The sequence below is a fragment of the Diabrotica virgifera genome, chromosome 8 (assembly GCF_917563875.1).
Source record: "Diabrotica virgifera virgifera chromosome 8, PGI_DIABVI_V3a".
NCBI classification, from domain to species: domain Eukaryota; kingdom Metazoa; phylum Arthropoda; class Insecta; order Coleoptera; family Chrysomelidae; genus Diabrotica; species Diabrotica virgifera.
In genome coordinates this window covers 177,380,593-177,408,188 of record NC_065450.1, presented here as the reverse complement: position 1 = coordinate 177,408,188, position 27,596 = coordinate 177,380,593, and the positions used below count along the sequence as shown (strand labels likewise).

The 27,596-nt window shown below is 33.2% G+C and overlaps 2 protein-coding genes across 2 annotated transcripts; both read left to right on the top strand.

Moving 5' to 3' along the window:
* The first annotated feature begins 3,909 nt into the window (after positions 1-3,909).
* LOC126889681 (uncharacterized) lies at positions 3,910-20,051 on the top strand. The gene is made up of 2 exons (XM_050658200.1): positions 3,910-4,508; positions 19,436-20,051. The coding sequence occupies exons 1-2, from the start codon at positions 4,080-4,082 to the stop codon at positions 19,958-19,960; spliced, it is 954 nt and encodes a 317-aa protein (XP_050514157.1). The 5' UTR covers positions 3,910-4,079; the 3' UTR covers positions 19,961-20,051.
* A 763-nt stretch (positions 20,052-20,814) lies between these two features.
* On the top strand, positions 20,815-23,290 carry LOC126889680 (uncharacterized). Its single transcript, XM_050658198.1, has 2 exons — positions 20,815-20,969; positions 21,199-23,290. The coding sequence occupies exon 2, from the start codon at positions 21,200-21,202 to the stop codon at positions 23,030-23,032; it is 1,833 nt and encodes a 610-aa protein (XP_050514155.1). The 5' UTR covers positions 20,815-20,969; position 21,199; the 3' UTR covers positions 23,033-23,290.
* The last annotated feature ends 4,306 nt before the right edge of the window (positions 23,291-27,596 follow it).

Below are 27,596 nucleotides of genomic sequence, written 5' to 3'. Positions count from 1 at the left end.
GGGCATATACCTGGATAATGTTAGTTGTAATTGGGTAGGTATTAAGTTGAAGGAGGAGTATTCTTTCCGATATAGGTACAAAATTTTTAACATGTCTGGCAGTTTCTTGATTTAAGATTATACCTACCCCATTTTCGTGTCTTCCATTAGGGTTACCTGAATAATATATGTGATGATCATTAATTTTACATTGCCCAGAGTTCGTCCATCTCATTTCACTTATTCCCATTATGTCTACTGATAGTCTATCCATCTCCTTGATTGCATTATGAGTCTTACCTGCCTCGTATAATGTTTTAACGTTCCATGTGCAGATCGTGAGGTTTATCTTTACACTATATTGGCAAGGATTTCTTCTGCTGGCGACCGAGAAGGCCTTGCCGTCTTGTGATTGTCCTTCTCTGCCGGATCTTGGTATCCGAGTTCCATGATCAGTAATATCGTTTCTATGATTTGTCGTAGTCATGCTAATTGTACTAGGGGTACTCTCCGAGTCTTTAATGCAGTGGTTCCCCGTTGCCTTCTGCATCTTTATGCCGTTGACCGTTACGTTGTTATTAGGTTCATCCGCCTTCGAGACCGATTTATCAATCTCAGGACAAAAAGGTGCCCTTCCACTTATCAGCTCATCCGCCCGAAGCCGTTGGCCAGTAAGTGGGGGGATTGCTTATACCGGCAATCGCTCGGACGTCAGAGCCTCGTTTGTTATCTGGCAGGATGCACCGAAAGGTCAGTATCAAGACCATTACACGGGCAGGTGAGGTTGACATTTGGATAGGAGAGGCTATACGTTGCGCATCACTATCCCTTACATCCCATTACAGATATAACATAGTCATGATAAATCATGACATTTGAATAACTTGGCCATTTTTTGAAATGCAGGTCTTGCTTTCTCTATCCTACATTTGATTTCTTTGGAATGGTCCCAATTTTCATTGACGTTCGTACCAAGGTAGGTGTGTTTTTAGTCTTTCTATTAATTTGTTGACCGTTCACACTGATTTGTCCAAATTGCTGTTCCTTCTTAGAGATCATCATACATTTTGTTTTCTTAGTGTTTACGTGTTTAGTGAAAGTCCTTATCTCTGACTGATTTCTGGATCCTGTTCATTAATTCCTGGGGGATTCAGAACTGTCAGCGAATACCACCGTGTCGTCTGCGTGTCTTATTTCGCCGTTAATTCGAATTCCGGTTTCAACATCATCCACTGCTTCTTGAAAGATTTCCTCAGAGTAGATGTTAAACAGCAGTGGCGACATTATACATCCCTGAACGGACACCACGTTTGATTTTGATATCGTCGGATTCTCCTACCTCTGTCCGGATAGACGATGTTTGATTCAGTACAGATTGCTGATAATTCTTAAATCACAAGTGTTTATTCCAATGTTTGTTAAAATCTCCGTCAGCTTGTCACGCTTTACTGTATCGAACGCTTTATGGTAATCAATGAAGCATGTAATGCTTGATGTCAACTTTATTTTTGTTCTAATGCACTAGTTGTTTCTTGTTTTACAGTATCATTTAACTTCTTTTCTCTATCAAAAGTAACTGTTTGCTTATTTGTCCTTGTAACCGTTTTCTATCTGTCTCATTTTTCCAAGGTTATACTACCAACGGCGTAACCAGGATGATCCTAAGGGGGGTTACAACTACTGGAGGGTTTTTGGGGGATATGAAATACCGCGAATTTAATCTAAAAATACATCTTAATATAACCCCCCAAATCCTCCTGGTTACACCACTGGGTACTAATATTGTGATCAATAGGTATATTTATTATAGACATTAAACAACATTTTTGATAAAGAATTTCAGCTTATGAATACCCAGGCCCGCCGAGAGGGTGCTACAGCAGGTACATTTTACTGGGGCCCGGCGTCGACCAGACCAAAGACGTAATTTTTCATAAAATCAGTAATTCATGGTCTTCCATTTTTGAAGAATCTAAATTAGTTGCCAACAATTATGAAATAAATCGAGAATTAACATCAAATAAAGAAAAAAAGCGCAAGAAGCATGCGAGATTTTTTGTTGATTTGCCTGGGCCTAATAGTGACGCGACTGATAAAAATTTGAGCCCGACGCAATATTTGGCTTTGAAATATTTTACATTGTCATTGATTGTATAATAAGAAATTTTACCAGAAGATTTAATGCAGCAAATGGAATTTATTCGTTTTTAAGATTTTATTCCGAACATGAAGATGACGACAATATTAAGAAAAGAATTGATATACCTATTGAGCGTGTTTTATTAAGACGACATCAGTGAAGAATTGATAGACGATATTTTTCATTTCAGAGTGATATACAAGAATAATATTGGTGAATCTCAACTTTCTCCAATAGATTTACTTAATAAAGTTAAACATCTCAAATTGGATTGATTATTTCCTAAGCGTCGCCGTCGTTATTGCGTTAAAAGAATAGTTAGCACATTACCCGTGACAGTCGCAGAAGCGGAAAGATCATTTAAGTACAGTGGAACCCCGTTAACTCGGATTAATTGGGACCGCGGCCGATCCGGGTTATCGAAAATCCGGGTTAGCCGGAGAAAATGGTAAAAATTAATAAAATATGGTATGCTTACAGATAAACTCCGTTATAATTGTCACACAGACACTGGTAAACCACGTTCGCATTCCACACAAAACCACACATACAAAGCGTCGTCAAAAGTCTCATTCTTAGCTTTGCACCGATTAAACTGTCTTTTGTTATCATTTTGAAAAAAAAATTCTTCGATTTTAGTTCTATTTTTCTTCTAATCCGATGCTGTAGATGTACCGACACCATAATATAATGCTGCAAGATTCACCTTTATCAATTCTACTTAATGCTTCTAGTTTCTTTTCCATTGTCACTGCATTTTTACGTTTTGTTGCCCTTATAGACAAAAGACACGCAAACACAAAATCTGAATAAATTTACGAACGATTACAAAACGGAAGCGAACAATAATACGACTTTACTACACACAATACCGTCTCTGATGTTATGTTATTTAATAAGAGTGATGACTAAGACCATTGTTAAAAAAAGAATTTTAATAGTCTTTTCTAAACAATGCTAACACAGACAGTTTCAAAAAAATAAAGGATAATACAGGTTCCTGTTGTTTTCGACAATGAATGTGGTGTACCATGAGTCATTTTTACTATGCTATATGTAGTTCAATCCGGTTCCATTATCTCTCAAATATTATATTACATAGAGTTGGTACAAAACCTCGTGAACCTTGAAAATGCGTATGTATAACCGAAATAAAATGAAGCCAAAAACATACGACTATTTTATTTGCTGCGAATTGCGCGACAGGGTCCCATCTGCACCCTGATATTTTCAGTAATGTCGGATTCATCAATCGTTTCGTTCGTATATTGACGTCACCAAATGAATGAATTAGGTTCACGAGATTTTGTAACAGCAATACATTTTTATTGTTGAAATGTTTGTCTGATAAAAATCGGTCCGGGTTAGCCGGAGTTCCGGGTTATCGGGGGCCGACTTATCGGGGTTCCACTGTAGTTGTCTTTCTCGCATAAAAATGCTAGAGATCTACAATGAAACAGGATCTAACTGGCATTGGGAATGATTTGGCAAAATCATGCTATTATTCGAAAATTATAGACATTTTTGCCAATTAGAAAACTCGAAAAGCACCTGCATTATAAATATTTTCACTTTTGCTGAGCCGGGGCCCGCTCTTCACTTCTTCCGGGGCCCGCTCATTCCTCTCGGCTGTCCTGTGAATACCTATTATATGTAATAGGAACGAAAATTATTACGAGCCAACACTGTATAGCAAGAAGTTCAAAGATTATCTTAATGTTTATTAAATACAGAAAATTTCCCATTTACGGGAATTCTTTGGGTCATTATGAGCTTATCAACAATTTCAAAACACTGCATTACACATGTTGTAATCGAAATTAACTGATTTTATTTAACTGAAGTCTAATAAACGCTGTAGTTTTGTTGTATAGATAGATGTTAAAGTAGGTCCTGATAGCAAAGATAAATAAAGATAGACTGGAAGAATTTAATCTATTTAGAACAATTCAGAAATCACATGGCTGGCCTTGAAAATGAGAACGTGCAAATGATAAGTACGAAAATTCAAATAACTAGTGAAAACCCCTCACCACAACGCACCGACACCGAGTATGATTCAACTTCAACAAGAGTGCAACCATTCGATATAGAATCACAATCTCATATCGATTTTGCACCAGTTAATAATCAGAATCAGAACAACTGTGATAGCTTAGCCGCGAAAGAAATGAGTGCAACGAAAGAACAACAAAGTAAATTGGGGGGAGCCGATAAAGAGAAAAAACACAAGAAAGGCCCTCGACCTCCGCCTCCCCCTGGATTAAAAGATGATCTAACAACAATTGCACATGTTTCTGTGGTGATTTTCGTAGGGCTTATTTTGTATTTATGTTTTGCACGGCCGTTTGAATTCTTCACGTGGCATCCTTTGTTGATGTCTGTAGGGGTAAGTTTTAAGCTTAATTATAAAAAATAATTAAAATTAATGCTTCTAATTCCATTACACTTGCACTTGGAATTAAATAGTGTTAAAAATAAAAGAGTATCAAAAATAATTATAATTTAATCACTGAAAAGGTTAAGTTTACAACACAACTAATAGGGCTTTTCATTCACAGTCATTTGTTTCGAGCTTCTGCTTCTGTCATGCATGTGTCACATAATATTAATATATCTACGTCATACGTTATTGGTATATAACGAATGATACAAACCAGAGACGTATGACGTAGATATATTATGTAATTACATAATTATGTGACACATGACAGAAGCTCGAAACAAATGACAATCGATGAAAAGCCCTATACAAAACTGTTGTTTGTTGCAAAAGAAGGAATGTCTACTAGCTCAACGTACGGTTGTATAATAATTAAATATCAAATAAAATCTTTTTTCAAATCTGTGTTTTGTTAATGTAAACTCAGGCTCAAAAGAAAAATTATTGAAAAAGTACATTGCATATTGCATATGATTTTTTATTAATGCCATCAGTTCAGTATTTTCAATCAATAGTCCAATCAACAGCCATTTTCTCGTGTAATTTTGAGAACCAAGGTTGATTTCCTTGAAAATTTGGATTTACGTAGCAATTATAACCTTTGCCAAAATCTATCCTATGCCGAACTGCGCTTTTGCCCTGGGGGTGAAAACAACCCCATCTAGGGGATGAAAATGTTTTAATCAAAATGACTATGGAAATCGATAGAGCAACCGATTCTGAGTAAATTTTGTTCTATAAGATTTTTTGCAAAATTGACATTTTCCAAGTTATTTGCGATTGAAACTATGCATTTTTCATTGAAAAACTCACGTTTTATAACCGTTTTTCATAAATAACCTAAAAAAATTTAATTTTATAGAAAAAATCATTAAGAACAAAATTGTAGCTAATAAAAAAAATAAAAAGAGATTCATGTATGAAAGACCTATGTAAACCCAATAACGACTGAGTTATTGCTCTTTAAAGGACGGTTATTTTCGAAGAACATCGAAATAAAGAACCTTTAATCTCAAATAACTCGAATATGGTGCAATTTTTTGGAAAAACTTAACAGGCATCTTTTAAAGCTCAATAAAAAACCTTTCAAATAAGCCCTGAAAAAAGTTTTTGGATAAGAACTAACTAACTGATGACGAAAATAAAGTCGCTCTCTGCTTTTTTCTTTTTGAAATGTAAAAATTAAACCCTCATCGTTGCAATCCTAATAGCAATGCATAGCTTTCCACTTGAAGTTAACTTTGTTTAGGTAAAATTGATACGATCCATGTGATTTAACCGGTTTGGAATGCTTAGTTTAGAAAAATAGTTAATTAACGACGTTCGACACCTTCGGCAAAGAATGAAGGATTTGCATGAAATTTTAGTATGTTATAGTTTACTTCAAAAAACTAAGACTTGATTTTTTAAAAATTGTTTTACCGTGCCGTTTAATTACTATTAAGGGTCAAAGTTAAGTTTTAACATGAGCTCTTATGGGAATTCTTAAAAAGTTAATAACTTTTGACCCAAATTTACGATTTTTAATTATTTGTGCTTAAATTAAAGGTTTTTTTGTAAGGAATAACATATTAAAAAAATGAGGATTGTTTACCGTACCATTATTAAATAAAAGTGAAAATACTGTTTCGAAATTTAACAAAGTTGGTAGTGAGATCAGCTGCAGTCGTGGTCGTCAATGCGCAGACGCACTAAATACATAAAGTATTCAATACTGAAACATATCATTTATCACATTTTTTAATATACTCTATAATATTAACTAAAATCTTCTTAGATTTAATTATTGTTGATTTACCATCAACCTCTCCTTTCAGGAACGTAATACACTTTTTTCTCCTTCTTCTTTATATATCTCTAATATATCACCCCACAAAATATTATTATCAGCTAATCTTTCGATCATTGCTTTGCTAATAATCTTATCCTTACATAAAGGATTAAATGTTTTCTCAATTTCTTTTTTCTTAGTATTTCTATCAGCATTTTAAATAATTTCACTTATAGTTAATTTTGGCTTAATAAAATCATTAATGTCAATGTATTTTAAGCTCAACTTTTCTAAAATATCTATGTCGAACATAGCATTATGAGCTGCACTCATATAAATATTCAATAAATCTTTTCCTGAATCAGATAAATTAAATTTATTTCGCTTTCTATCTCTATACTGCCTACGCTGGCGAGCAGGCATGATTTGAGTATTCTGCTATAAATGCATTGTTACCAACTTTCGCTTGCATATAAGTTTCCCCCATTTCTTCTGAGAGGCATACCCCGCAACGAAGGTGTAGAACGTCGTTAAATCGAAAATGACAGTTTTACAATTAAAAAAAAAGTGCATTTTTCTTGAATAAATCTAAAAAGTATTCATAATATGAAAAAATGTTTCAAATATTAATTGTAGAATTTCTTTTACTGAAAGTGCATTTTACAATTAAAAAAAAGTGCATTTTTCTTGAATAAATCTAAAAAGTATTCATAATATGAAAAAATGTTTCAAATATTAATTGTAGAATTTCTTTTACTGAAAATTTTGATTTTTGTTGATTTTGTATCATGAATACTTTTAGGTTTATTTAAGAAAAACGCACCTTTTTTTAATTATAATAATGTCATTTTCGATTTAATCAACTATATTTTCTAAACTAAGCATTCCAAACCGGTCGAATCACATGAATTGTATCAATTATCCGTAAATAAAGCAAATTTCAAGTGGGAAGCTATTTATATCTATTAGGATTGTAACAAGGAGGGTTTAATTTTTACATTTTAAAAAGAAAAAAGCAAAGAGCGACTTTATTTTCGTCATAGGTCAGTGAGCTCTTATGCAAAAAACTTTTGTTAGAGCTTATTTAAAATATTTTAAATGAACTTTAAAAGATGTCTCTTAAGTTTTCCCAAAAAATGCATCACATTCGAGTTATTTGAGATTGAAATTGAAGGTTCTCCATTTCGAGGTTCTTCGAAAATACACATCATTTAAAAAGCAATAACTCAGTCTTTATTGGGTTTACCTATGTCTTTCTGACGCAAGTTTCTTTGTTTTTTTTATTAGCTACAATTTTGTTCTTAATGATTTTTTCTATAAAATTAAATTTTTTAAGTTATTCATGAGAAACGGTTATAAAACGTAAGTTTTTTCAATGAAAAATGCATAGTTTCAATCGCAAATAACTTGAAAAGTGTCAATTTTGCAAAAAAAAATTTATACAACAAAATTTACTTAGAATTGGTCACTCTATCGATTTCCATAGATATTTTGATTAGAAAATTTTAATCCCCTAAATGAGGTTTTTTTCACCCCCAAGGCAAAAGCGCAGTTCGGCATAGGGTAGATTTTGAAGAAGAGTTTAAATCCAAATTTTTATTAAAATCGGTGTTGATTCTCAGAATTCCACGGTTTTACAGTTTTTTACGGCTGATGAGTGGTCTCAAGGGATTTCAATCATCTTATGCTTTTTAACGTAGGTACTGGTCAAATAATGTATCACTTTTCTTTTTTGTAATTCATTCATCCATTTATCTTCCTGACTTTATTTCATTGTTTATTCTGTTCGTTGCTGTTGCTGTTGCTTTCAGTGGCATCTAAATACCAATAATAGCATTTTCTTCTGTGTTCTCATATTGTTCTGTTTTTAAAGTTATACTCCTTTAGGTGCGATTGGGAAAAATATTGAAAGTGAATTTTTATAAAAACGACAGTAAACTCCGCGCACACAGACAGTATGAAGTTGGTTGCTAAATATTTTAAGTTAAAGTTAAGTAAAGCTAAGTCTTTCGAGTGCAAATAAAGTGTGAAAAAATACGTCGATGTTTTTAGTAAATATACTCAGTGACATTAGAAGTGTTACACCATTTCTTGAACTTAATCTTTTGGCAGCACAATGACTATATTTAGGGCATGCTATGATAACCACATCAATGTTTTAGCTTTCATAGTTTTTGTAAAAATAAAGTTTTATCTTTAAATTGTTTTCTAAAAAGACCAATTTATGAAGACCGGTTGGTACAGAAATTTTTAGTTTTTATTCCTCACTCTAATTGTATTCAGTGCCAGAATATGACCTGAGTTCGAAGACACCAAAATTACCACCATTTTAGTGATTTTGACAGGTGTAGAATTATTGCCTATCCGCTATGAGCTCCTAGGTAGAGGGGATAATTAAAAATTCTCGAGCGCCAGTAGTGAAAAGTCTGTAAGCTTTTACTGGAAATTTGACATAAATGTCAAAGTGATTAATTTAAAACATTGCAATTAAAAACATTAATAGGAAATAATATTAGTTGGTCAAAGCTGTGGTGTATATTTTTACCTTAAATATACTTACGTTTTAAATACTGAATTTAAGTTTTTTTAATACTTCGTAATATGTAATTAAAAATTAATCTCAGCGCCATCTACACGATAATTGTGAAAGTAGCCGAAGTAAGATATTAATATTTCATTAATAGAACGTTAAAATGATTAGCAAAATCTTTAAAAAATCGATTACAATTTAATTACTTTTTGCGTTGTAAATATTAAGCGATAACAAATAAATAATAAATTTAAAAATTACCGGTGAAAGTTGCGTTAGTAATCCTCTAGGAGCGACACCAGCGAAGCTCAGAGCGTATGTATCGCGAAATTGGCTGTCGTGTTAATTGTATGGCAATGACAGTTATGTGATTGTGTCGTGTGTGGACAAACAAAGGTAGAGGAATACGAAAAAGACCAACTAGTCAAACGAGGCGTACCACAGGGCGTCAAGATAGGCGCTTTAAACTCCTGGCTCTGCGAGACCGTTTTGCTACTACGCGTCAAATCGCTGACCAGTGGGTAAATGGTGGTAATTTTGGTTTAGAGTAGAAGGTAGACTTAGTACTACACGTACCCTATACTGTAGCATTGGAGCCTTTGGACTGGTTTCATTCCGCCCACCACGAGTACTTCCTTTGACTGCGGACCACTGTCGTCAACGTTTGAATTGGTGCAGAGAACGGCAGCATTGGGTGGTAGAATGGCATAATGCAGCATTCAGCGATGCATCGCGATTTTGTTTAGGTAAGCATGATGCTCGTAAGATGATAAGACGGCGCCGTGAATAGCGCCGAGAAATCGGGTTTACTGTTGAGAGGTATATACACAGGACAGTTGGAGTAATGGTTTGGGGGGTTATTGCCTATGGTAGTCGATCACCACTTTTGTTTATTCGAGGCAATATGACACATGTGCGTTATGTTGATGACATCCTTCAAACCACTGTACTGCCTTATCTAGACGGCCGTCGAAACGCCCTTTTTCAGGAAGACAACGCGGATCCCCATATTGCTCATCGACCTATGGACTATCTCCAAGAAGCTGGCGTTAATTTTTTGCCGTGGCTACCCCGTTCATTGGGTTTAAATCCTATCGAACATGCGTGGGATATGATGGGGAGGAGACTGTCCACTTTGCACGATCCTCCACAGACTCTGGCACAGTTATTCCATGAAATTCAAGTTGCTTGTAACGAGGTGCCACAAGCAGACATCGATCATCTCATTTTGTTAATGCCTAGACGTGTACAGAAGTGTATTCAGCTATGGGGTAGCAAAACACATTATTAATTTTTTTTTGATTACATGTCAATAAAAAACCTTGCCAATTTTATCGTTTTTTTCCTGATGAAAATGTACCATGTTGCCAAAAAAATAAGTTCCAGAAATAATTCCTTCTGGGTGTAATACTTCTAATGTCACTGAGTATATATTTATTATAATAAATAATCATTTCGTTGTAAATCGAAACAAGAGCCGAGCCGTATTATTTTACTTAGTTCAGAGAGCGTTAAAAGCACTTCTAACTAGTTTTAACCCTTAGGGTTTTTTCAGAGAGTGCATAATATATCATTCTCTTTGAACCACTAAAAGTCGGGACTCCGGTATCGGTTCAAAACGAAATAACATGATGGCATGGATGCCGTGGTGGCATTTGCTTAATACTAATGGAAGTTTTACTTTTAATATTAACAATATCAAAAATTATTTATTATAATTTTTGTGTCTTTGGATTTGTATTCGTCGGGAATGGGATAACAGGTATCAAGATGTGATGAAAGTAAGCATAAAAAGAGCAATCCTAATATTATTTGTTCAATCTGTCAAAATAATTCATTTTGGTATCAATTTTACGGCCATAGCTCACTGACTTACTCGGTTGTCGCCTGATAACCGTAGTCAAGCAGTGTTTAATGCGGTTGTGTTAGATGAGTGACCGCTTAGGAATACCTCATTTTGTTGCCTTACCTCGCTTTTGTGTAATTTTTATATTGTTTTAATAAAATTTTTTGGAAAGTAGTAGGTATTAAAATTAGTTTAATATTTAAAACAAATACAAATAAACTGTTTAAAATATATTTATTTTGTTGAAATCATATAATAGAAACTTCTTACGTGCGTACAAAGTACATACATTCTTTATTATTATTATTGTCATAATGATATCGAGCCAAATCAGAGCTCATGTAGGCAAAAGCACAAAATATTTGAACCAAGATCATTTTCATTTATACCTCCTTAATTTTTAATTTGACGAAGAAAAGTTATTCTTTATAAAAAGCTCTTTATGGTCTAAGATCTACGATGCAACCATCATCTATCGAATTTTATACGAGGTACCTATGTAAAAAATATGAATTTCGCTCAAGAGTAAAGTACCTTTATAGTTCACAGTATTTAAATTAGACTGATATAATTGTAAATTAAAACATGGTTTTTAATTCTAAACAACTTTTCATAATATTGTTCGTCCGCTTTAACTTTTCCCATGCGTCACGATTCATTTTCAAACAAATTAAGTCAAAACATAAAGTGAAACGAACGTCGATGTATATATACATTTTGTACACTGTATACTATATACTACACACATCGGCGTACGTTTCACTTTATGTTTTGACTTAATTTGTTTGAAAATGAATCGTGACGCATGGGAAAAGTTATAGCGGACGAACTATATAGCAATAATTTTCTATACTATGAATTTAAATACGCAAATAAACAAAATTTTCGTTATGATAATGCTCGCACTTTCTGCTTGTTTCTTCTAATGCAATTCTGAATTCGTCATCATATTTAATTATTATTTTAACAGCTAATCTCACGTCGGTATTAGCTGTACTTTTTCAATAATATATTGAAAAATCATTAAATTCTTTATTTATTAGACTACATACTTCTTTATAAGACTTTCAATATTTTTTCGATTACTGACACGGTTGGTTGATTGACTACATACTTTCGGTTTTGTAATCAGTTAAATTTATTATTAATAACCTTGGGATTTTTTATTTACCAATTTAAAAGAAAAGTGAGAAGTGAGTAATTCAAACAACGTCATATTGGATTGGCGTATATTGGCATTGGGAAATTTTGAAAACTTTCTGTTTTTGTTGCAGTCGCAATTACTATATTTAGTATTATTTAGTTTAAATATTTAGGTAAACTACGTATTTAATATAAAAATTCCAAAAATTGTTTAGTTCTAGGGGAGATATAAATGAGACGGCATACTTTTTTTTTAATGTTTTGTAATCGATAATCGATAGAGTTAGTCATGTAATAAAAATCAAAGTCAGTGCTAGGACCATTTACATAAATATAACATTATTTTTAAACAACCTACATTATAGTTTTTTTCTGAAAAATTAAATTGTAAAGTATTACATGTGCCATCTCACCCACATACATGTGGGTAAGATGGCATACCCTTGAAATAAAGGTACTAATCTCGACATAAGTCACAAATAAATTAATTATTTATATGGGAAATAAGCCACAATTAAAATGAAAAAAATAATTTTATTAACGTTTCGACGCCCAAATCGGGTGTAAATTAAATAACACCTCATTACAGTAAGTCACCACATTTTTATGGATTGCCGAAAAATCAAAAAGCGAACATACCACTTAGACCCATTTGTAGTACCATCAGTTCTCCTTGTAGTGAACTATCAAAATTTTTATTAAACATTATAAAACCATTTGCTAATAATGATGACACATTTATAAAAAATACAAAATATTTTTTAAACAAATTATCAACTATTGAGTTTAATCCAAATAATACTTTAGTAAGTTTTGACATAAACAGTTGATTTACAAATGTGCCATTAGATAAAACTTTAAACATAATCAAAACGAAATTAGAGAATGATGATACATTGACAAATAGGACAAAACTAAATGTATCAGCTATAATGGAGTTATTGACATTATGTACTAATAATACCTATTTTCAACTAAATAATGAATTTTATAAACAAAATTTTGGTCTAGCAATGGGCTCCTCTTTATCTCCATTATTGGCTAATATATTTATGGAGGATTTCGAAACTAATATCATTTCTAAACAAAATTTAAAACCCACTGTATGGTGGAGATATGTAGATGATGTGTTTTCAATATGGCCTCATAGATCAGAATTATTGGATACATTCCTGAATATTATAAACGATCAAGAAGAGACAATAAAATTTACAATGGAAAAGGAATATAATAACACCCTGCCTTTCCTCGATGTTTTAGTCTCAAAGAAGGATACTGGATATGAGACTCAAGTGTATAGAAAACCAACACATACCAACAGATATCTCAATTACAAATCAAATCACAACATCAGCGTTAAAAAGGGAATCATAAAATCCTTATATGATAGAGCCAAAATTACTTGTTCTAACGAAAATTCATTTTTAGAAGAAAAACAATTCTTAACATCTGTTTTATTAAAAAATGATTATCCTTTATCGTTTATAAATAAGGAATTGTCAAGATTGGATCGAATGGAACAGAACAACATAGAACGGGATCCTACAACTTTCACAAGAAATAATACGAGGAAAATATCAATACCATACATAAAAGGACTATCCGAGAAACTTAAAACAATAGGAAATAAATTCAACATTTCAACAACATTCAAAACAAACAACACATTGAGATCTATTCTATCTAAGACTAAACCTAACAATGAACAAGAAAGGACAAAGAATTGTATTTATAAAATACCTTGTGAATGCGAACAGTTTTATATAGGTGAAACATCAAGACCATTAAACGTTAGAATAAGTGAACATCAATCTTATATTAAAAATAGAGAGTTTGATAGATCTCAAATATGTCAACACGCATGGGATAATGAACATAGAGTTCAGTGGAGATATTCAAGTATAGTCCTGAAAGAAACAGATAGTAAAAAGAGAAAAATCAAAGACGCGGCTCTAATTATGCTAAACGAAACCAATTGTGTCGCAAATTCCTCGGTGGAATGCAGTAGGATGTGGATACCCATACTGAAAGAGGAAGTCAATAGAAAGAAAATACCACAATTAATAAGTCAATAGTCGAGTTAGTACATATTTTATATTTTAGTATTACTTATATATCCATATATTATTGATACTATTTATAATTTAAACAAAATTATAGTAAAGTCAGAATTTGGTATTAATTTTAAGAGTAATTTAAATGTAAGGCCAAATACTTACGATGTCGGGATAGTATCACGAGGTTTTTCCTGGTTTTCCCTCGTGATTTACTATGAGATCTCTAACACTAGAATTTTAATGTCACCGTTGCATGTGGTTGTCTTTTTAAAGACAGATCACATGCTATGATTTTTTTTTGTGACGGATATTCTTGAGTTGGGGTTGATTTCATGTAATCGAATGAACTATCTTTCAGTAAAGTCGTCCCAGGAACGCAACTCATAAATATTGGCAATATCATTTTAAAGTCTTCTACTTTAAAATGTATCATATGTATCTGAATTGCCGATATAAATGAGTCAAATTAAATAAATTATTAGAAGAATTTTTTTTTACTAAGCAACAACATTTTTGTTTCCATTAGTAGTATTTTGTATTTTGACAACGGCACCCGATTTGGGCGTCGAAACGTTAATAAAATTATTTTTTTCATTTTAATTGTGGCTTATTTCCCATATAAATAATTAATCATAAAAATGCCACAAGGAAATAGCTTCAGAACAATCACAAATAAATTGTTTGCAGTCTTAAGTACACCGGCACATTCGGAATATGACCACTAGCCACAAATTTGGCATCTTAGTCAGGTTTCTCGAGAACGAGATAATGAAAAGAGGCCATTACAAAAAATGCAAGCAGCATCGTCCTCGTCACTTGTTTCAACTTCGACGGAATCGATTTTGTCGGTTCTAATTCCTCTGAAAACGACCCATAACTGTAACGATCATATTATATAACAAAATTAATGCAGTGTAAAAACGTATAAGGGTGAGATGGCATACCTATGCCATCTAATCCACCTACTTACTATGCCATCTCAAGCAACATTGCAATCAGACCGTTTTTTAAATTAATTTTTCTTAAGCACATTTTTAAGATATAAATTGATGCAGGCGTGATAGGCATAAGGTAAAAGAACATCACAAAATTTAAAAACTTAACTTAGGTGTAAAGACTCGCGAATTATAATGTGATACAAAAAAAAAGCCAATAAATATATTGTTTTACTTATTAAACATTGCAAAGGCTACTGTTGTCAAAACAAAACTAACATGCATAAGTTCAGCAATGTTGACAAATTATAACTTGAGGAACTGAAAACTGTCACACTAGGTACCAAATTTGAAATAGTTTAAGAAAAACGCGTGATATGCCGTCTGAGCCAGTATGCCGTCTCAGGCACATCTCCCCTACTTATTATGTACCTATATGTATTTAATTCCAAGAATTATAAGTGCTCTTTCCAAATTGTGGTGCCACTTCAGATATTGACATTATTTATGTGTGGCTTTTAATATTTAGGTACTACTTTTATTCGAAATTAACGACAATTTAAGTTTTAAATTACATTTATTTTTTTCGATTTCCACTTCGAGAATCATTATCAAAATATAAATTAAACAAATAATTGTGTTTTCTTACCATTAACAATATTATGTATAAACGTTTTTTGAGCTTCGTTTGTTGAACCGTTCCAAGACACCAATTGACGCGAACCGCTTTTTGCTTTTCTGTAGGCAAATGAGGCATCCAACGGGCAACCAATTTCGTAACACCCAATTTTTCATGTAGGATCTTTTGGATCGAGGTCTTTAAAACGCCCAAAGATGCCTCTTTATCCCGGTATGTGACACGGCGGTCATCCTTAATTAGCTGACGAACCGCATCAATGTGTTGCTGCGTGACTGCTGTTTTGGGTGGACCTGGTCTGGATTCCTAGCTGAGACTGGAGCGACCACGTTGAAATTCGCAATATCAGCGGGGAATAGTTGGCTGGTATGATCCTTCATTCTCAAATACAGAATCCATTTCAGCGACACACTACTGTTGGGATAATCCTCCGAAAATTGTAAAAAATGATTGCTTGAAAATGTTCTTGGCTGAGATCCATTTTTCGACCGAATTGCTAATTTCAAAAGTCACTGTATCTACACGACTTGTTGTATCGCAATGAAATTGTGGATTTATGTCAACAAAAGGTTGAAGTTACATTTGTGTCGGAAGTTTTTATTGGTGGTGCCCTCTTCTTCTTCTTCAAGTGCCGTCTCCTAATCGGAGGTTGGATATCATCATCACTATCTTTACTCTATCTACCGGTGCTCTAAAGAGTTCAATAGAACTGCATTTAAACCAGTCCCTTAAATTCTTCAACCATGACACTCTCCTTCTTCCTATACTCCTTCCGCCTCTTATCTTTCCCTGTATTATCAGTCTTAGCATTTCATATCGCGGTCCCCTCATTACTTGTCCCAGATATTGTAACTTTCTTATTTTTATTGTGTTTATTATTTCGCATTCTTTACCCATTTTTCGCAATACTTCCGTGTTCGTTTATTGTGTCCATGCTATTCTAAGCATCCTTCTGTAACACCACATTTCAAATGACTAGCTTATTTATGTGTTCTTGCTTTAATGTCCAGCTTTCAGGTCCATATTGTAGTATCGAGAACACGTAGCATCTCAAAGCTCTTACTCTCAGTTCTAAGCTAAGGTCTTTGTTGCAGAGAACTGTTTTCATTTTTACAAACGCATTTCTTGCTATTTCTATCCTGGTCCTTATTTCTGTTGTTTGATCAGTTTTCTCTGAAATCCAGGTTCCTAGGTATTTGTATTTATCAACCCTTTCTATCGGTACATTTCCCAAATGTATGCTTGTTTGTATTCTTAGTTATTATCATGTATTTGGTCTTTTTTATATTCATTTTTAGTCCATATTCTTCACAGAAATTGTTTGTTTTGTTTAGTAGTAGTTGGGGTTGTTCAGCAGAGCTTGCCATAATTACGGTGTCATCTGCATATCTTATGTTGTTAATAGATCTTCCGTTAATTATTATTCCTTCACTTTGAGATAGCAATGCTTCTTCAAAAATGGCTTCACTATATGCATTAAAGAGTAATGGAGACATAAAACATCCCTGCCTAACTCCTCTCCTGATTTCAATTTCTGGACTGGACGTTATCTATTACAATTTGTGCTCTTTGATTCCAGTAAATAGGCTATTGATTATGTATTTTAGAAAGGAACTACAACGTTAACGGGGTTTTCTTGTTTTATAGAGTCAATGGACCTCTGTGTATGAAAAAACCGCGGAGTGCTACCATTTAAACGGGTGCGTTTTTAAGAAAGGGGTGAATTAGTCCCTAGGCACAGGACGCATTAGAGTGAGTTCTATTCACCTTTGGTACAAACATGTCTACAGAAAAATTGTTCCAGGTTAAATTTACTATCGAAATGTTACATTTTAAAGTCAAAAATATTTTTTTTTACAAAAATATATTTAAAAGAAAAGCAAGAAAAAAACACGACAGTAAGCATTTTTGTTTCTTGCCCTATAACTTTTTTCCACGGGGATATAGGTATATGCATTGCTTAACAGAAAAAAAACTTCCATCCTTGCTATTTAAAATGGAGTTTGGTGTAAGTCTGTATGATTTATAGTTTCCAAAATATGATTTTTCAAATTTCGCCACTCACAACAATTTTGGGCGATTTTCCTTGTTACTTCGCAAATATTGTTCTGTAACTTTTTTTACGCAGCTTTAGGTATATGCAATGTTACATTTAGTAGGAAGAAAAGTCAACTACCTTTAAAATGGTCTATCGTAGAAGGCTGTATGACTATTTTTAAGTAAGATATGGTTTTTCAAAGTTTGACACTTTTAATGATTTTTGATATATTTTACGATTATTTTTAAGTTTCTCATTATAACTTTTTTATTGTATATTTAGATATACACATTGTGCAATGAGAACGAAAGCTTATTTTCTTTGCTTTAAAATGGTGTATTGTAAAAAATTCTAGGTCTATTTTTAAACAAGATATGCTTTTTCAAAGTTTGACATATACACATGCAATAGGTCACACTAAGTTGGAACCATATGGAAAACTTTTTATTATTAACTTTATGAAAAAAATTATTCTTTATAAAATGCTCTTCATAGTCTAAAACCTAAGATGTAATCATCAGATATAAAGTTTTATCAATAGTGTACGAGGTATGTTAAAAAATATGGATTTCACTCAAGAGTAAAATACCCTTATATTTCACAATATCGAAAAGTGTTATTAAGAAAAGTTATTTGGAATTAAAAATTATGTTACAATATGTAATTATATTCTTCTAATTGAAAAAATAAAAATTTTTAAATTTTTTCTCAAATTACGGATACCCTTAGATATCCTACGGATATCTTGTTTAAAAATAGTCCTAGAGGCGATTGCAATACACCATTTTAAAGTAAAGAAAATAAGCTTTTCTTATTCCAGAATGTATATTCTTAAATGTACAAGAAAAAAAGTCATATTGAGAAATTTAAAAAATAATCATAAAAAATATAAAAAAAATCATTAAAAGCATAAAACCTTGAAAAAGCACAACTTGTTTAAAAATAGACGTACGACCTTATACTGTAGACCGTTGGAAAGGTAATTGAGTTCTCTTTCTACTAAATGTACCACTGCATATACCTAGAAATGCGTAGAAAAAAGTTACAGAACAATGTTTGCGAAATAATGGGGAAAATGGCTCAAAAATTCTGTGAGCGGCAAACTTTGAAAAATTCTCTTTTGGAAACTTTATATCCTAGAGTCTTCTACCAAACCTCATTTTAAAGAGAAAGGATGGAAGTTATTTTTTGCTAAAGCAATGCCTATACCTATATCCCTGCGGAAAAAAAGTTATGGGGCTAAAAACAAAATTGCTTTCTTTCGAGTTTTTTTCTTGCTTTTCTTTTGAATGTATTTTTGTAAAAAAAATACTTTTTACTTTAAAATATGATATTTGGATAGTAAATTTATCCTGGACCAATTTTCTTGTAGAAGTGTTTGTACCAAAAATGAATGGAACTCACCTTAATTCACCCTGTGCCTAGGGACTAATTCACCCCTTTCTCAAAAAAGCACCCATCTAAATGGTAGCACTCCGCGGTTTTTTCAAACATAGATGTCCGTTGACCATATGAGACAATAAAATCCCGTTAACGTTGTAGTTCCTTTTAGCTTTCTTATTTTGAACATAATCAATAGCCTAAAAGGTTTGTTATTATTCGTAAGTCCCTTTTGTCTACGTTTTTTGTCTTTAGAATTTGGACTAATTTTGGTGGTGCCCTCGGCTATATGCAAAACTAAAAAGACAAACGTAGGTACATTTGTGTTTGCCACCATCAGGAGTGACAAAATCGGATATATTTCCTGCGGTATTTCGCGGTCATCCTTTGCAATATTTTTACAAATCTACATTTACATACAATTACTCATTTACAATGTCTCATTTTGTGTGTTGTTTTTAATTGTGAATGGTTTTTTACCTGTTACTGTATAACCATACTGTTTTATAGTTATTTTAATTATTTTTTCGTTTTAGTGGATGCTTATAATGATAGAAGGCGTCCTCTTCATATCCAAAGAAAATCCGATAGGAAGAAGACTAAACTTGGGCCGCCTTTTAAAAGTTCGTTACCATTGGATAGCTTTAACAATTAGTTCTATTTTAGTTACGATCGGTTTCGTAATAGTAGTTATAAGCAAAAACAACCACGGCAAGGAACATTTTAAATCCTTACATGCGATTTTCGGTCTCATAGGTTTATTAGGGTGTATACCTGCCTTAATAAATGGTACTGTAGCTTTGTTTGATGTCGAACTAAAGCGCTACATCAAGCCAGCTTTAAATACAGCTATACACGTAGCAAGTGGCAGCGTAGTGGTCATTTTTGGAGGATTGTCTCTAATTTTGAGCGTTTATACGAATTGGTTTAAGAGGAATTCAGATAATAATAAGTATCTGTTTCTGTTAGGTTTAGTTACTTCTATTTATATATTAGTGTGGGTCGTACAAAGACCTATGCGAAAAACGTTGAGAAAGTTTTTTAAATTTGAAAATATATGATAATTTAACTCTAAAGTATTACAACGAAATTGTCTAAACTGAAAGAATGATACTCCGTTCCTATTGTACAAATAAATATTTTTTTACTTGTGTTTTTATTGTGATTATTTGTGTTTTTATTGAATATACCACATACTTTTTATTTTCTTCCCTTCCACGAAAAGGATATACACTGTGGGCCGAAATAAAGGAGTACATTTTTTAGATGAAAATAACGTTTTTGTTTTTTCAGCGAATTAATTTCTTTTTGCAGACATAATAGCCTAACAAGTTCTCAACATGACTGCAAATGTGCAAGTAAAAATAACGTACAAAGTCGGACTTATAAAAAAAATTATGTAATGGTGCATTTGAGTTCGTTGCAAATAAAAACTCTTTTAGCTAAAATTGATCTGATATGCACTTTTGGTAGGTAACTATCCAGAACACTTCAGTAAAAAGGAAATTTTTTAAAATTACCGGATTCGCAAAATATCATTTTTTTATTTAAATATTGTTCAAAACACGCCTTCGCCATACAATTTTAAAAAATCCCGAATTTGTAAAATATCATTTTTACTTACATTAGGAAATCTTATTCAAGTACTTTTCCAATATTATGTTCACCAGAGCTAAACCCTCTTAACACTAAATAACATCTTTTACATCGTTTTTGCCTCATATTAGCAGTATTTTTTGTTAAATGTTTTAAGAATTTCTCAAACGCTCAAATATATCAATTTTACTTAGTAAGCCATGACTGCTTAGGTTGCCCTGGAATTTTTTGGTATAGGGGAAAGGTAGGTAAAGTGGAATGGGTGGGTAAAGCGGAATAAGCTTAAAATTTAATTTCAAAATTGGCGGTTATTGTTGTAACTCCTACCACAATATACCTTTTGACATTTGGCAATATTTACTTCAATATGGCGCACTTTCATTGATATGTTCATGTGAGTTAAACAAGATCATTGTTTTTTAACAAAAAGTTGTAATATTTGGTGACTAAGACGAAATTTCTTATCAGCAACAGGTAAGTTTTTCTAACCGTATTTATTATCTATTGTATAAAATGGTTATTTGTGGACATAAATACTCTTTCTTTAACTTATTAGCACGTTTGGTTAGTAGCTATCGTGTTTGTACAGAAAAAATGTTGATGCGGGTAAAGTGGAATGAAACGTATGCGGGTAAAGCGGAATGACGTTCCACTTTACCTCCTAAAAGTTTAACAATGTTATTAAGTGACAACATTTTTTTAGCATGCCTAATTTTTACAAACGAAAGACTTCGCAGCAGAGTTGGGACGAGAAGGCAATGGCTGAGGCTCTAACTGCATGTCAAGGTGGTTTATCAATTCATTCTTCTGCAAAACAATATAACATTCCATCGACAACTCTTTTTAGAAGATTAAAGCGACCACCAGAAGAACGTTTAGTGAAGCAACTTGGACGATTCCGTTGCGTGTTCACGGTAGATCAAGAGAGGATGTTGGTAGACTATATTCTTAAAATGGAAGAACGCCTGTTTGGGCTAACTATTTCTGACTTAAAATATCTTACCTACGAGTTTGCCATACGAAATAACATTGAACATAGATTCAATAATGAGAAGAAAGAAGCTGGTAAAGTATGGTTGCTTGGTTTCATGAAACGGCACCCAGTTCTTTCACTTCGACTTCCAGAAAAAACGTCAGCAGCGCGAGCGTCAGCATTTAACGCAGTTAGTGTCGGAAAGTTCTTTGATTTATTGGAAGACTTATACCAAAAACACAACTACAAACCTAACCGCATCTATAATTGTGACGAAACCGGAATCTCTACCGTGCCAAATAAGCCTTCAAAGATTATTTCAAAAAAGGGGAAAAAGCAAGTAGGAGTTTTATCATCAGCTGAAAGAGGTACGCTTACAACTGCAGAAATTTGCTTCAACGCTGCAGGGGAATACATCCCTCCTGCTCTTATTTTTCCACGGGTGAGACATCACTTGACATTCGACATTGGAGTTCCTCTGAATACCAAAATTTTCACGCATGCTTCTGGATGGATGCAGACCGAAATCTTTACGGCTTGGTTTCACCATTTTATTAAATTTGCGAAGCCTACCTCCGAGGACAGGGTTTTACTAATTTTAGATGGCCATTCAACCCACATAAAAAACATTGAAGTCTTAGAGCTTGCTAAGAAAAACTTTGTAGACATCCTGGTGCTACCACCACATTGCACACATCGACTTCAGCCACTGGACGTATCATTTATGTATCCCATGTCGACCTTCTATGAACAGGCAGTGCGAGTTTGGCTGCGAACCCACCCGGGGAAAGTTGTGACGATTCATGATGTCGGTCCTCTCTTCGGAGAAGCTTACTTGAAGGCAGCTAGTATGGCATCAGCTATCTCAGGATTTAAGAAGACGGGTATTTGGCCGTTTGAGAGACCTGATCCAAACGTTTTCGTGGCTGCAGATACAACTGATCGTCCTGGGCCTCTACTCGCTACATCTAACCTGCCATCAGCGTCCACTCCAGTGTCAAATGACATTCTCCTCCATAAGACTATTGTTAGTCCTGCGGATATTTTACCTATCCCACGGGTCGCTTCAAATATCAAAAATCCAACGAAGAAAAGGGCTCGATCAGGAAAAACTGTAGTAGCAACTTCTACCCCTTTTATTGAAGAGTTAAAGAATTTGAAGGCTCCGACCCCAAAAAATCCAACCAAGAAAGTTACGAAGCAACTATTTCAAAGCGACAGCGAAGAAGAAGATGATGCAAACATCAGCATTTATAGTGACACCGACAGCGGTTCAGAGTTGGACCTACCAGTTCAAATTCCTACCATAAAAACAGAAGATAGTAAGGAAGGGATATATGTAGCTGTAGAGTACAACGGACAAACATTTCCCGGTTTAGTAATTTCAAAATCAGGTGAATCAGCGTCTGTAAAGTGTATGGAAAGGACGCAAAAATATTTCAAATGGCCTAATAAAGATGATGTATTAGATTACAACATTAAGGACATTAAAATGATTATTAATGAACCAAAACAGTTAAGACGAGGGTTTTTCAATGTTCCTGAGCTCTGTTTATATGCTTAGTTGAATAAATAATATTAATTCATTTTAAGTTTTTGTATTCCGCTTTACCTCCAATATGGCGGGTAAAGTGGAATATTACACCACTTTTACTTTTGACGTTTTTCTCCGAAGTGGTGATATATTAGTTTAATTTCTTAACAGTACTACGTAGGGCTATAACGTAAGTGGCTTCTTCCATAAACTCAAACTTTTAAGACGAATACTTCTACCGGGATACAAGCTTGAATCGGTAATTATTCCACTTTACCTACCTTTCCCCTATATGGTTAAGTAAGTAAATTTGTCAGTTCATAATGTCACTTTTAAGCAAAGAGGACAGAATATTAATTAAATATTAACGTGAAAAATATAATTATGGTGCAAGAAAAATTGTAAATGCATTTCCTGAGAAAAATTGGCATATTGGAACGATAGGGAAGTTTTTAACACATCTAAGGGAAACCCATGAATATTGAATATAAAAGTGGAAGAGGAAGGAAGCGAAGCTCAAGAACTTAAGAAAATATTGCTAGAGTAAGGGTTGTTTTAGGAAATTTGCAACCTGGCTAATCTGTTGGAACAAGGAAAATCGCAAAAGAAACTAGGATTTTCCGCACATCAGTTCGAAGAATCATTAAAGAAGATTGCCATCTTAAAGTATTTAAAAAAGTTTACTGTCAAACACTTACTGCCTATGTAAGAGAAAAACGACTGGAAAGATGTAATTTGCTACTAAGAAGATTCTGCTCTCGTGAAGACATTAGAAAAATATGGTTTTCACATGAAAAAATGTTTTATTACGGCTTCCTAAAAATACCCAAAATAATAGGGTGTTTTCTGACGTACAATTTAAGAGAGAAATTCCTCTAGAGCATATTTTAATTGAAAAAAGTCATTTCTCAAAAGGTGTAGTGGTCTCTGTTGCAGTATCCATGTTGGAAAAATCTCGTCTGATTTTTGTTGACGAAGGGGTAAAACTTAATTTAGAAACATATCAAGAACAAATCTTGCAGCACCTATTACCTGAAATGGAAGAAGTATGTTGTGATTACACTTTCCACCAGGATGGTGCTCTTCGCACACTTCCCACAATACAAGGATATTCTTGAGTGAAATTGCCCCAACTATATTGAGCCAGAGATGTGCTCACCTAACAGCCCAGAATTAAATCCGGTTGACTATTCAATTTGGGGAATTTTCGAACAAAATTTGTATGACGGACTCGAAGAAAGAATGCAGTTGTTTGGAACAATTTTGAACAGGGTTTAATAAATTGGGCCATCAATTTATGACGCAGACGACTTCAAGAAGTGGCAAACAATAATATTAGCCACATTCATAAAATTTTAGTCTAAGTTTTAAAATTATTAAACTGTCTTCATAAATGTGTTATTTGTTAAAACGTTGTTTTCCTAATTTAATAAAAAAAATGATATTTTGCGAATCCGGTAATTTTGAAAAATTTCCTTTTTACTGAAGTGTTCTGGATAGTTAACCTACCAAAAGAGCATATCAGTTCAATTTTAGTCGAGACAGTTTTCATTTGCAACGAGGTCAAATGCACCGTTACATAAATTTTTTTATATAAGTCCGACTCTGTACGTTACTTTTGCTTCCAAATTTGCAGTCATATTTGGGACATGTTAGGCTATTATCCCTGCAAAAAGAAATTAAATCGCCCAAAAAGCAAAATAGTTATTTTCAACTAAAAAATGTACTCCTTTATTTCGGCCCACAGTGTACATTTGTATTGTGCTGCAGTAATGCTAAGAACTAAACTGAAAATACTTCCAGCCATTTCAGGTGATAATTTAAAAACAACAACTTGTCTTATCATAATTTTTACTTTCACCTATACTTCTGAATGATGCTGAAGTAGCTGATGTGGTGACAGGAAGATATTTTTTACAAAAGAGGCTATCGCTATAAAAGAATTAATATTTATATTGAAATGAGGTAGATTTGAGTTACGCAAATGGGGAAGTAATATTCTTCTTCTTCTTCAGCTTGTTTGCATCCATTCCTGGACAAATGGCCTCCCCATGAGTTCTTCATTCTTCTCTGTTTTCTGCTATTTGGCCAGTTTCTCCCCATTTTTGCTTTGATGTCGTCTAGCCATCGTTTTTGTGGTCTTCTTCTACTACGACTGTGCTCGTGGGCCATTCCATATCAACTCAACACACTTAATTTCCACCCCTCTTCAGATTTGGTTTTAATTTGGAAAACTCATAGCGGCAAATAAGGAAAACAAAAATACAAAATTTTAAATTTTTATCTCGAGCCGTTTCCGAAATATGGTTATGTAAAGTTTTCCAAAAAAATCCAAAACACCGCGACCATACTTTATTGGAATGATTGTAGAAGCTGTCCTAATTGAGCTAGAATGCTGGGAGAGGTGTCATTTTGCAGCATTTTTAAAGCTCTTTACAGTGATATATACAACATGATGTTATGATAAACAAGTTTTTCTCAAATAAAAAAAATATATTTTAATTAAGTTTTTTTCCAAAAAGAACATAATTTAAAATTTTCATAATATTCCTACAAATACATAATACTGTTGTTAATAACATATAAAAATTTTATCATGGGATGGTGATGGGTTCAACAAAAAAAAATAAATTTCACACATACAGTATGGTGCAAATGAAAGGAATAAATTCGTAATGTCACAAGCTGGCGACTTTAAGGAAAAATCCCGAAACAGGTCGTTTTTTATTTTTAAATTGTAATTTTTTGGCATATATATCATACTAGTGACGTCATCCATCTGGTCGTACTGACGTAATCGATGATTTTTTAAAATGACACTATAGGTCGTGTGTTAGCTCATTTGAAAGGTTATTTAATTCTCTGTCCAGTATTATAAACTTCTTCTTTCTCATAATCCTTAGTGCCTTTCAGGGCGTCGGATGATATTATAAACAATAACATAAAAGTAAGATTGTTTTGCCTTCGCATTGCAACTGAATAAAAATGATATACATTTTTATTTTATAGTCGTATTACTCCGTAGAGTAACTAGGTGCATTTTTCCGTTGGAACTTTACCAGCTGCAGACGGGGGATGTGAATTGCATAGTGTAGAATTCCTTCCCTCTCGTCTTCACTGCAGCATCCATTTGACTTGCAAATTGTAGAAGTCTTGGAGGTGTCACCAGGAAAGTGTACCAATAAGTTTTCAATTTAAAAATCTTTTAGTAATATTTTTAATATTTTCAATATTAATAATTTACTATTAGGATTGAAAACTACTTCGTCTTTCAATGCCAGATGGCGCTAGCCACCTACTATCATCACTTCAGTTGCAATGGGTGGGAAAACCTCTCGATACGAATCAGTTAAAATATGGAGAACAGTGCCTACGTTCCTTCCGATGAAGGCTCCAATAAGAGCCGAAAATCGCGATTCAACGGACTGGACTGCACTCCGTATTCTAACTGAAAAGTAAGATTGTTTTGCCTTCGCATTGCAACTGAATAAAAATGATATACCTTTTTATTTTATAGTCGTATTACTCCGTAGAGTAACTAGGTGCATTTTTCCGTTGGAACTTTACCAGCTGCAGACGGGGGATGTGAATTGCATAGTGTAGAATTCCTTCCCTCTCGTCTTCACTGCAGCATCCATTTGACTTGCAAATTGTAGAAGTCTTGGAGGTGTCACCAGGAAAGTGTACCAATAAGTTTTCAATTTAAAAATCTTTTAGTAATATTTTTAATATTTTCAATATTAATAATTTACTATTAGGATTGAAAACTACTTCGTCTTTCAATGCCAGATGGCGTTAGCCACCTACTATCATCACTTCAGTTGCAATGGGTGGGAAAACCTCTCGATACGAATCAGTTAAAATATGGAGAACAGTGCCTACGTTCCTTCCGATGAAGGCTCCAATAAGAGCCGAAAATCGCGATTCAAGGGACTGGACTGCACTCCGTATTCTAACTGAAAAGTAAGATTGTTTTGCCTTTGCATTGCAACTGAATAAAAATGATATACATTTTTATTTTAATAACATAATTATTTATACAGGGTGGCAAAAAAGTTTTTTTTTAAATTAAATTAATTGACAAAAAAGAAGAATGTATGTAATTTATCTGTTTTTTGGCAACAGTAAAATCGATTTTAAATTAAATAAATTACATACATTCTTCTTTTTATCAATTAATTTAATTAAAAAAAACTTTTTTGTCACTCTGTATAAATAACTATATTATTGTTTATATTACTGAATAGAGAATTGAATAATTTTTCAAATGAGCTAGCACACGACCTAGTATCATTTAAAAAAATCATCATTTACGTCATCACGCCCAGATGGATGACGTCACTAGTATGATATATATGCCAAAAAATTACGATTTAAAAATAAAAATCGACCTGTTTCGGGATTTTTCCTTAAAGCTGCCACCTTACGGCATTACGAATTTATTCCTTTTATTTGCACCATACTGTATGTGTGAAATTGATTTTTTTTATGTTGAACCCATCACCATCCCATGATAAAATTTTTATATGTTATTAACAACAGTACTATGTATTTGTGGAAATATTATGAAAATTTTAAATTATGTACTTTTTGG